The 12,842-nt window shown below is 32.2% G+C and overlaps 1 protein-coding gene across 1 annotated transcript in view; it reads left to right on the forward strand.

The window, feature by feature from the left end:
• The window catches only part of LOC145252680 (ketimine reductase mu-crystallin-like), a 34,764-nt gene that overhangs the window by 16,178 nt on the left and 5,744 nt on the right, over positions 1-12,842 (forward strand). Inside the window, exons 7-8 of the mRNA XM_080112501.1 lie at positions 6,817-6,901; positions 11,933-12,022. Coding sequence (XP_079968627.1) covers positions 6,817-6,901; positions 11,933-11,991 — 144 coding nt within the window. The 3' untranslated portion in view covers positions 11,992-12,022. The remainder of the gene's footprint in view (positions 1-6,816; positions 6,902-11,932; positions 12,023-12,842) is intronic.

The following is a 12,842-nucleotide window of genomic DNA, read 5'->3' on the forward strand; positions in this document are numbered from 1 at the left end:
TCTGTTTTTCTTCTTCATTTTTGCTTTTTACTGTTTTTTTCATTGTCTGTATGTTTTCTATTTGTTCCCTTTTCATTTTCTTTTTTAATTTTTTCTTTCATATTTCTGTCTCATTTATTATCCTTTTGTATTTTTTATTATCTTGTTTCTTTTTCTTAATATTTCCATTTTCTTTTTCGTTGTCTTCTTCTTCCGTTTTCATGATTTGATTACTACTTCTTTAGATTTTTGTTTGTTTGTTTGTTTGTTGCTTTATTTTCTTTCTTCAACATTGTTTCTTTTTCTTTCTTTATTCTCCAAGTTTACAATTTCTGATCCCTGTAAATGCCCACCGTCAAACTTCACTGTCAATGTAGCCACGTGCCCAAGGACTTTTGGTTTATGACAGGGTGTTTTCTTCTGCCACTAACTTTTTTTTTTTCACTAACAATCAAGAATTATTTTATTTTTGGCAATCCATCATATTTGTTTTTCCCAACCATCTGCACGATTTTAATGACTGATTATTTAAATTTTTCACAATAAATCATGTTATGTTGTTATTTTCAATGCCAAGTGATCTACTTATGTCAAATGATCATTCAACCCTAACCTTAACCCAGACTAAATATTTAACAGATATAATAGTTGGCAAGATGTGATGGGCATGTGATGATTTCCTCGTCCAACTGGATAGATACTAATAATGAAAATGATAAAAACTTATGAAGTAACCTAAAACCTGGCCAGTTATGGAGAAATTAATATTTTAAATATGGTATATCATTCATGGTCATTAACTCATCCAAGACAGATTTAAGCAAAACCTCTCCTAGTTAGCATACCAAATTGCATTATATTATATAAGCTTTCATTAATTATAAGTTGTACAGTAACTTTAACTTTTTACCGATGGTCCCAACTTCCCAAATACAGAAAACCAACAGCCTATCTAAAGGACACACTTATTGGAGCTCATACTCTATATGTAGGTGCCAACACAACAGAAAAGAAATACATTCAATAGAATGTGTTAAATGTGTTAAAGAGACAGGTGAACTTGCTTACATATACATACCTGATTTTCTCATAGAGAAGGTGTGTCAAAGACAAACATAAGATATATAACGGGGATAAAAGTTACAAACATAATTAACAATGTAAGAGTCCATGGCAAAATTCCCTACACATAATCAAAATAAACAAGTGTTGCCAAGGTATGCACATTGTAGAGAATACATAGGATATATGAAATAAATATGGCTTACTTTGGTATAACTTGGGAGTTATTTTCAATGCAAATTCTGCGACGAGTAGAAAAAGGGTCGTGTAGAAATGGCTAAAAGGACCATAGTTGAATATCTACCTGTGAACAACAAGCCATAAATAGGACATCTGACTGTAAATATTAGATTTATATAAAACTGTAAAGTAAGTGGAACATGTCTACTTAGCTCAAAGTATACACAAGAAAGAGATTAAATCCGATTTCTAAATTTCCTATGTGAGATGGAATTCAATTTGGTTTTCAATATTATTCGAGATAAGTTCAGAATATTTCAAGGGAAGTAACTCTAAGCATACTGCATAATTTCCGGTATAATTAAAGATGATTCAAGGGATGTAACTCTAAACATACTTGCAAAAGATAATTTCCAGAAAATGTTTCAAGGGAGGTAACTGTGATGAACATACTACAAAAATCCAAGATAATTCCAGTGCTTCAAGGGAGGTAACTCAGAATATATTGCAAGTATAATTTAACACCAAGTTGAAATATTTCTCGGTTTGAGGACATCCCATAGGGTAATGTCATATACATATGTTGTTCAGAATTCAGCATGATTAAAAAACAAAAATTAAAAAAAAACAATTTAATATACGTACCCGTCATGGAACGAAAATGTCATATTCCAAAAATCACATGAATTGATCAAGTATTTTTTTTTTATATATACATACAAAATCATTTTTTTTTTTTAATTTTTTAGCAATTTTAATACTAAATTCTATCCATTCAAGGTTTATTTTTCCCAGTAGTTTGAATTGAGTTGTCTCCCTTTATTTCAAAATACAAACTTTTGCTTACTCATAAGATTTATTTATTTTTTTCAGTTTAAAAAAAATCTACTTGATCAATTTATAGTTTTGGAATATGACATTTGCATTACATACATCGGATATGTACATCATAAAAATGGTTTTGTATTTTTATTTGTTAACTAGCTGTACCCAGCCATGCGTTGCTGTTGCTCAGTTTGTTAAAATGGAACACATTCCTCAAGAAAAATAGCATTTTTTATTGTTTACTTACTTTTAATATTTTCTGCAATTTTTTTTCTTCCAAAAAAAGATTCCTTTTTTGCCATAAATTGTTAGGGGAACGTTTTTGTTTTCTTTTTCAGGAAAAGCTGCACTTTTTTTAAAAGAAAATTGGCAGTTTCCTTGCAAACGGAATTTTTATTATAAAAAGAAAAGATGAATGCTTTATATGAACACTGTAAATAGTTAGGTGAAAGTAGAGGAAAGTTTTTTTTTAAATTATGCCCCCCCCCCAACGAATACAATGCAAAGAATAACGGTGCTTCTACACTTTATTGCCGAAATTGGAGACGCTATTTTATTTGACACACCTTCTGTGCAAATCCTGGTTAAATTTAAACTGTAGAACGATTGGCGTTAAAACAAAAAATAAATAAATAAAAAAAAACAACCCACTTCCCCGTTAAAAAAAGAAAACAACAATCATTTTAATTAATTTGTTGTTGACCTTTCAAAGTTGCTTTAATTCAAATTAACATTTCCAAATATTTAATTGTTCGAAAAAAAAAAAAAAAAACACACAAAAAAAAAAAGAAAACTATTTTATAAAAATCCAATGTTGCTTTTATTTGGTTGTCAAATGGCGCTTGCCCAGTTTAAACCAATATGAATATGTCATGTCATTTTTTCCAATGAAACGGGTCTCGGAATAGACACTACAAACTTCCCCATGTTAAGAACGGGTTTCAGAATAGACACCCCTAATCTTGTCAGCGTACCCAAAAACCTAATGAAGTTCACATGTGTAATGTGAATGATGAGTTTGACGTAATGTAATAATGTACCGAATTTAAAAAGGAAGGAAAAGTCGATTTCTGTTACATTTTTACCAAAAATGTAAAGCATTTCATTCTATGCAAATGTTGCCTAATATAGTTTAATAATGTTCATAATATTTAATTATAAGTAATAATTAAGTTTGGCATTAAATTCCTAAACTCCTGTCACACTAAGTAATTTAGGTGACTGAAATAGGAATTGAAAGATTAAGGACCAAATTTCCCGTAAGTGGAAGAAAGTGTGTGTACACGTGGGGCCAAGAAAAAAGTTATGGCCGAAGAATGAAGTAAAAAAAATTTTTTAAGTATTAACTGGAGAACGATTGCAGTTAAAACAAAGAATAAATAAATGAAGAAACAACCCACTCAGTTAAATATAATTGCTGTCGACCTTTCCGATTTGCTTTAATAAAAAAAAAACGTATCCAAAAAATTAGTTGCAATAAAAAGAAAGAAAAAGGTATTTTATAAAAATCCGATGTCGCTCGCATAACAAAATTCTTGTTTTAAAATTATAATTTGTCTAGGCAATTTACGGCGAGCTTACCAATGCAGTTTGATGTAGAAGTCCACTAAATCCAATGTAAAAATCCAGTTAGAGATAAATCTAAGTTTTCTTGGTATAATTCAAAGATAATTAGTAAATTCCTAAAGTAATGTAGTAAATATTACAAAAAAGAAAACACCTTGTTTGTGCTAAAAATAGCATCGGTAATGAAATTCATTTTGCTAGGACTTATAGTGTAACGATTGTAACAATTACAATGAAATCAGAAAAATGGGAACATGAAAGAAATGGAATAAAAGCGTACGAATATGTATACCTATGGTCAGTAGCTGTTGTTGAGGTGCTTGCTGCCCTTGACTTGCAGAGTGTGTGTTTCCTCCTCTTTTCATCCAAATAGTTTGTCTTTGCCTCCATAGAGCCTCTGTTGATTGAACCACGCTACTTACATCTGTTCTTTGCTAGCACCTCACACAATTTGGTACACATACTTAAGTCTGTGAAGAATACCTTTATATTGTCTTTGGAGCGTTTTTTTCTGGCCACCTACATGCCTTTTTCCACTCAAAGTTCACTATACAAGAGCTGCTTTCAAAGGCACTCATCTGACATATGCACAGCATGTCTAGCCCAAGGGACTTCTGAAGTAATATGAAGATAGATGATAGTTTGACCCTTTAGAAAACATTAGTGTCAGGGATCTTGTCTTACCATTTCATGTTCATGATTTTTCTGAGATAGGACATGTAAAAGTAATTTAGTTTTTTTTGTTTTTGTTCATTTCCTCACTGATAGTCAATATAGTGGCACATATGTCAATTTCCATTGGCACCATGTTGTTAAAAATAAGACTAAGTTTTTATGGGTTTTTTTTAATGTTTCTTTTATCTGCGACTTTAAATATGGAGTATACGTCCGATTTTTCTTGATCTATTTCTGTCTGCAGTCATGTGATATGTTGACTTTATCTGATTTATTGACACATAATGTGATTGTTTCTGTTTTATTAAGAAATCTGTAATGCTGCCAGTTTACTTCTGCCATACGTCACAATGAGGTCTACTTTATTACACATTTGCTGTTTTTATACATGTATCTCAGCTTTATAGTTGGCATGACAATGGTAACAATTGGTATTGGTATGAAAAACTATTCAACATTATCTCTGCTTTTCTTCACATACCTGGGTGTATATATATATATATATATATATATATATATATATATATATATATATATATATATATATATATATATATATATATATATATATAAACACTTTATATATATATATAAACACTCTTTCATCATTTGGTTTGACACATGTTTTCCCAATTGCTTGTGCTATTTTAAAGACCTTTTTTAAAAACAATCTTGATTCTGACAGCAACTTTAAGTACATATTTATCAGGGTTTATCCTCACCACTAAATGATCTTGTAGTATATTATTAATGCTTTGTTCATATTTATCAGGGCTTGGTTCATCATAATGATATGATAACTATTTAAAATCATTGCTGTTTTGAGTGTGCATATTGAACATGTTATTTGTGAAAATGTTTCTTTAACAAACAAACAACCTGCTGGTGCTATTATATATTTTATTGCCAATTACACTTAAAGTAAATCAGTTTTCCACCTACTGGCATTCTTCTTTACTGCTATAGAATCAAATCGACATTTTCCGGTATAAATATCCATATTCAAGCAAGAATTTTCTCAATAGATTATCTACTCATTGACTAGCAGCCAATCAGAACTTAAAGAATTGATTTGCCCATCTGAGCATAATGGAACACTCCAGCCATCTTATAAACCGGCTTTCTAATACCTGTGATGGCATCAGTAATTAAGAAAATTCCAGTCATTGTATATATTGTGTTTACTCCTCACCACGATAGAATGCTTCAATTTGTCCATACATAACCATAGCACATATATTTGTTTTATGTTCATTACCAATATATTTGGGTCATAACAGTAGGAATACTGCAAAGACATATTTGCATAAAACTTGGAATAATAACAACGTCTTCAAAACTGTTTTATTCACAATTAAATAGGTAGTGAACATGGAATAATATATATATATATATATATATATATATATATATATATATATATATATATATATATATTAAGAGGATTAGGACAACAGTCTAAAGAGCAGAGTATATTATAATGTATTAGTAAATTCATTAATACAATTAAAATAAAAGAAAACAGTGCTCATTGTAATGTAAACCCCACCCAATATTTTTGCCAATGAGGAGACTTTGTTTTAAAAAAACTATATGATAAAATTATTGTCCAAGACTTATTGTCTATCTCAATAAGAACATCGTTTCTGAAATTATCGTACAATTTATTGATTTTGTTTGTTCTTCCTTGTGAAACCAATTTTTAATTTTTAATTTTAATTATAAATTATCAATCATCTTACTATATATATATATATATATATATATATATATATATATATATATATATATATATATATATATATATAACTGGATTTACCTTTAGAGTATATGTGTTTATTACGGATTATACTTCTTTTGCTACTCCAGTACAAACTGCAATCAGGTTTAATGATTGCAGTTTGTAAGTTTCCAATTTTTATACTGTTCACAAAATTTTAGAACAGATTTACCATTGGATTGTCATTTGTTCATTAGGAATTCTACCTTCTTTCCCATTCTTGCCATAAGATTCCACAACCTCAATTTCTAAGTTTTTAATTTTTTTATTCTTCCAGAAATGTTTCTTTTACACTACTAAAGTATTTTATTTCCTTTGATGAGAAAACTATGCATCTTTGAAACTCCATCGACTAAGGAATAACTTCTATTGTGTATTTTATCTATGAACATTTGATGATTTAATAAATAATATAATTTTTTATCCACCAACAGTTATTCATGCTTTATCTGGAATATTGAGCATCCCTTTCAAAATAGGATTTATTTGATAATACTCATATTTTGACATTCTCTTTTCTTATATTAAGGCCATTATATTTATATCTACAATAGTTTTACAGCATAACAACCATACAGATTAATACGATTTTCCAATTGTATTCATTTGTAAAAGATTTGAATTCAGTAAATTTTATAAAACTTGTTATTTACACCTTTTGTTGTCATTACAAGAAAAAAATCATTAAAAGTTATGAAATTCTTACTCAAATCAAATTGAATATCAATTCAGAATTATTTATTTTCTAGGCTGAAATTTATGCAGAAATTGGTGAAGTCATTCAAGGAACGAAAGATGGTTTGAGGTGTCAAACAACTGTTTTTAAAAGTCTTGGTAAGTAGATATGAATAATTAAATAAAACTTATGCATATGAATTTTATTTATACATGTGATATAAAATAATTATGTTATCAAAGAGTAAATCTTTAACCTTGCAAAACTTATCAAGATAAGAAAATGCAGACAACAAATTTGTTGTTGACCAGTGTTATCAAGTAAATGATTGCAGAAACTGTCATACAGTCAATTTGTGTAAGTAAACTAAAAAATCATAAATAAAAATAATGATAATAATAATGATGATCACCTGCTAGATAAGTGCAAAAAGGACAGGGACCTTGGAGAGGTTTATTGCCACCTAAATTCTAGTGAATGGTCACTGCCAACGAGAAATCAATGGTAAGCGGCTGTTGCGATAACGCAAGTTCATCTATAAAGGTTATCAAAAGAGGTGGAGAGTACTGGAAATTTAGGGAGATTTGTTGTCACTCAAACTCCAGAGAACACCAAAAATTGTACTCAAAGAAAAATTTTGATGGTGGACTGTGTGACTACTCCTAGTAAGTAAATAATAATAATAACAATAAAATTAACAATAATTCTGATTTCGTTTATCAATGTCTCTCTGGAAAGGGATGGGATTCATTTCCAGAGGATTTCCTTCAATCCCAGCTCCAAACTAGGAGCTTCAAAGATCAAGGGTTTTTCTAAGGATGTTGGTGGTACCTACAATTGCAGAGGTCTGAAGGCCACCTAAAACATCGGGGATTTGTAGTTTTTTTCAATTGTCCTTCCAGACGATTTGATACTACTCCTAGTGTACCAACTACGATCAGTATTATTTGTGTTTTAACCCTGTGCATACACCTTACATCCAAGGCCAATGGAGTATAATTGCTCCAGTTCTCATTTTCTTTCTCTCACACATTCTTGTCCCAGGGTATTGAAAAGTCTATAATCTGCCAGTTTTTTGAGACTTTGTCAAATCTGGACGATTATGTTCCAATTGCTTGGTCGTTATGACACTTTTGTCCCACCATACCTCTACCTTGCCATCTTCACTTGTTCTCACTTCATCAAGCACCTCCTCAAACCATTTTCCAGCACACTTCACCCCAACCTTCTTACATACTTCCCAATATATCCGGGGTCCTATGCGATCATGTCTTTTGCAGTACTCTCTCTGGGCCAGTCCACTACACCTTGCTGCCCTTTCTCTACCCATGTGTTTCACATAACCAGACTTGATCTCACATACCTCCATTTCATTGGCCACAACCTTAAGCATCCACTCCTCACTTCTAACCACATGCTCCTTCAACAACATCTCCTCAGTTCTAACACAAGCTTTTACACTTTTCAATCCTCTCCCACCGTCTTTCCTCTTTTGATACAGCCTTGCTACACTACTTCGAATGTGAAATATACCAAACATTGCTAAAACTCTCTTGTTTTGATATCCATGGCATGCAAATCCTTGTCAGAACATTCTAAAATTTCCGCACTGTATCTCAAAACACTGACTGCCCATGCATTCACTACTTTCCTTAGGTTTCCTCCATACAGTTTCAACTTTGCAATTAGTTTTACTCTTCTAAGATACTCCTTCCTGACTTTCTCTTTCATTTCTCTGTTCATGATGCCTACACCCTCCAACACTCCCAAATACTTATATCCTATATCTTCTATTTCTTTCATGATTTCTCCATTTGGCAGCACGATTCCATTCAAATGGACTTTTACTCTTCTTTTCATCACCAGCACCACTCATTTACTAATCTCAAACTCCATCCCAATGTCTTCTGAGTATGTCTCCACAAGTTGTACCAGTCTCTCCATTTCCTTTTCATTTCTACCGAATATTTTCAAATTATCCATAAACAGTAGATGGTTGAGGCGTCTTCCACCAGATCCAAAGTTATACCCCAGTTTTTCTCTCTTCAAGAGGATGCTCAGTGGCATCATTATCATCACAAAAAAAGTGGAGATAATGAATCTCCTTGAAATATTCCACGTTTAATGCCAATCTGCCCCATCTCCTCTCTGTTTGCTGTCAACACCATTTTCCATTGAACCATACTTGTCTCCAAAAGCCTTCCCACATTCTCAGCAACCTTCATCATCAATAGTGTTTCACTATCCATGAATGAGGAACTATGTCATAAGCCTTTCTGTAATCGATCCATGTTACACTTAGAGTCCTCTTCTTCTTCTTCGCATCCTGCATTAATGCTTTATCAATCAGTAGTTGCTATTTGGTACTTCTGAAGCCTTTCTGGCACCGCTTCTGTTCATCAGGAAAAACACCATTACTCACAAGATGTTCATAAATGTTTTCTGCAAATATTCTAGTTAATAGTTTCCACATTAATGGTAAACATGTCATTGGTCTATAATTATTGGCATCTGTTCCTTTTGCAGGATCTTTCCTAATCAGTGTTGTTCTTCCCTTTACAAGCCAATCAGGGACATCTCCCGACTCTACGACCCTTTGCATGGCAGCAGCTATAGGTGGATAAAAGCATTCAAACTGTTTGAACCAGAAGCCGATCACTCCATCTGGACCAGGTGCCTTCCAGTTTGTCATCCTTCATATGCCAGCCTTCACATCATCAACGGTTATCTCAATGTTCTTCATCTGCTGCATTCCTGATAGCCTTGCTCTGACCTCTCCCAACCAGCTAGCTTTCTTATTATATCGCCCTTCGACAGACCAAATCCTACTCTAGAACTTCCTGGCATTTTTTGCATTTGAAGTGTTCTTTACTACCATTTAATTCTTTATACAGCTGAGACTGATTGTTCCAAAAAAGGTTGTTCTTCCAAAACACAACACTTTTTCCAACAAAGTTCCGAATTTTCATACCACCAGTGTGAATCTTTTCTTTCAACCTTGTTAGAATGCTCTTCATTCCCTTTTCCAGCAATCTCTACCTCCTTTCAAGCTCGTCCTTGGCTTTCTGTTCTAGTTTAACTCCTTTTCTTATTTCTTCAATTCTACCAATGTCTTTCTGCCACTGTTTAATACTTTCTTCAAGCCGCCTCTGCCAGTGTGGCCTTCTATCCTTCATTTCTCTCTTTTTCTTCTGTATTAAATTAAAACAATTTGCAATAACGTATGACGCTGCATACAGAAATCTGTTAAGTTCCATAATCAATATGTTCTTTCTTATGTTGTGAATTACTCCTTGAATTATTTTTACCTCGCTTTTCACCTTCCACCTATCACTACTCTTCATGCTTGGAATAACTATTATCTCGTCTCTAAGAAGAACCTCTCTTAACTTCTGAAGTACTTCTTTTTCTACAGAAGTCAAAGTTCGAACTTCATCACCACTTCTGCATACATCTGCTCTTTCCACTGGTTCCATTGTCTCAGAGTCAATGATCTCATCTGTCTTAGATCCTTCAAACTCTTTCTCATTATTTCCCCTAACCATAGGATTCCATACGTCCTCAGTTGTCCGCCACCCATCATCGTTTACATTTCCCTTCTGCACTTCCACTCTCTCAGTGCTTTCATCAGAGCTAGTTTCATCAATTTTACTTTCGTTATTCATTTCATTTCTAACCATCAATTCAATCACTTCTCTTGCAATCACTGAAAGTAGGTTGTTATTTTTAATTTCTTTTAACTAGGATATCAATCTCGTGACACTTCTAGCTCCTCCTCCTCTCGATTCCCATTCTTCCTTCACTTTTCAGATATATCCACCAGATTTGGTATTTCCACTTCTTACAAAGCATTCCCACAGTACTCTTCTTTCCTCATCCGTCCATGTTTTTTTGACATTTCCTGTTCCAACTCCCTTTATGTCTTGGGACCCTCTCTGGCAATTCTCACTCCCCCTATATCCAGCCACATCCTCAGAATTTCGAACAGTTGTATGATGACGGCAGGATCCACCCTGTTGACCAGTGGGACACCTACCGGACGTGAGACCATCACAAGATGTTCCAACCTCATTTACGTCGTTATTTTCAATATTTTGATTTGACATTCTCCCATAAATGGGGTTAGTGAATTTAAGGTTACACCACCACCGATAGTTTTATTAATAATAATAATAGCAATAGTAATAATAATTATAATAATTCTGATCTCGTTTATCAACATCTCTCTGGAAAGGGATGGGATTCATTTCCAGAGGATTTCCCTTAATCCCGGCTTCAAACCAGGAGCTTCAAAGATCAAGGGTTTTCCTAAGAATGTTGGTGGTACCTACAATTGCAGAGGTCTGAAGGCCACCTAAAACATCGGGGATTTGGAGTTTTTTCAATTGTCCTTCCAGACGATTTGATACTACTCCTAGTGTACCAACTACGACCGGTATTATTTGTGTTTTAACCCTGTGTATACACCTTATCTCCAAGGCCAATGGAGTATAATTGCTCCAGTCTTTTCTTGGGATCTCAGCTGCAATCGCTAGAGAGACGCCAGTAAGCGACCTATACAGACCTCTCTCACTCACCCCTCTCACTGCTACTTGTTGACGACTGCAGTCTGATGGCAGACGACACCTTTAAACAGACATTTACACTTTCTTTCTTTCTCTCCAGTCTGAGATATAATCTCGCCTTTTTTAAATAAACCCTTTATTATTGTTTTATTAAAAGCAATGTCGTTTGGCCTTGTGTTTATTTAAGTAATTATTAGGAGTGAAATGCACAACATTTCCCTCCTATAAGACTTCTATATAACACTCTCCCATATTTAAATTTTACAAATAACAAAAGAAAAAACTCGCGCTGATCTGAATTTTGAAAATCTGACATTAGATACAAAATGTACATTTTTGTATGTCAAAAAAATTCTGAAAAGTATAACCATATATTTCTATTTTTGTATTTTAGGTTTTACCTATAAGGCCATACTTATTGAATTTACCACAAAGCATTTCATATGAATATTGTTTTATTAATAGTAACTTTATCCATTATTATTAAAATTGATAACTTCAACACATTCATTTTTGATAATGATCCAATTGGAAAAGAAATTAAAAATGTTAACTCTAAGACTAATTCAATAAATAGCAAGAACATGACCTTCTAACATATGATTATTTTTCTTCTTTTTTCAGGAATGGCCATAGAAGACAGTGTCTCTGCGAAATTAGTCTACCAGAAAATTTTCAATTAAATAATCCAAATTGAATAATGTTTTATATAAGGTAAAGAATTATTAAATTGGTATTTTTAACATATTTTTGTAAGTTGGTTTCTATTTTTTAATTAAATCACAATTTTTATTTTTTATCTTCTAACATATTTAATATATAAAGTTATATATAGATATTTTAGAAGTTGGGCCTAAGTGGCATTTAAGCTGATGAATCGAACTTTGATTTTGACTAGCCAATGTTCATGTTTGTTGTTGTGCCATGTTAATAGTACTAAAATAAACTAAAGTTTATTTTAAAAATATATGTAGTCCCACCTAGACAACTGGAAAAATGGAAATATTTTTCAATTACAACCAGAAAAAATAAAAATCATCAAGGTGCATAGCTCGTTTTTTTATTGAAGAATATGAAAATAGTTTGTCTCTCTTACAAATAATTTTTTTATTTCTTTTTCTGCATAAGTTTAACACATGTGCAAACAAAAAATTAAAAGCTTCCAGGACTTTACAACATCCTAGATAGATACAGCTAGTGATGTATAAAATCGAATGTGCAACTTTTTACAGAAGTCATTTTAAAGTAAATAATTAATGATGACTATCCGCTTTCTCAAACTTAGGTGAAAGACTCACTCTAAACAATAAATAATTTAAAGAAGAGTAGGAGGAGGCAATAAAAAGTGTTAGGATAAAAAAATAAAAAACATTTGGACAACAGTTGAATTCAACCATTATCAAATTTTACAAAATTATGTTCCACAAGGATTTTTTTTAGTTGTGATGTCAAAGATATTAAAAATAATTTAGGTTTTTAAGGTATATTATTGTGGGATCATGAAGTAAGTGTTGAAAGTAAGTACGATAACTTT

This window comes from Euprymna scolopes, chromosome 29 (assembly GCF_053919585.1).
Source record: "Euprymna scolopes isolate OS-2025 chromosome 29, ASM5391958v1, whole genome shotgun sequence".
Classification (NCBI taxonomy): Eukaryota; Metazoa; Mollusca; class Cephalopoda; order Sepiida; family Sepiolidae; genus Euprymna; species Euprymna scolopes.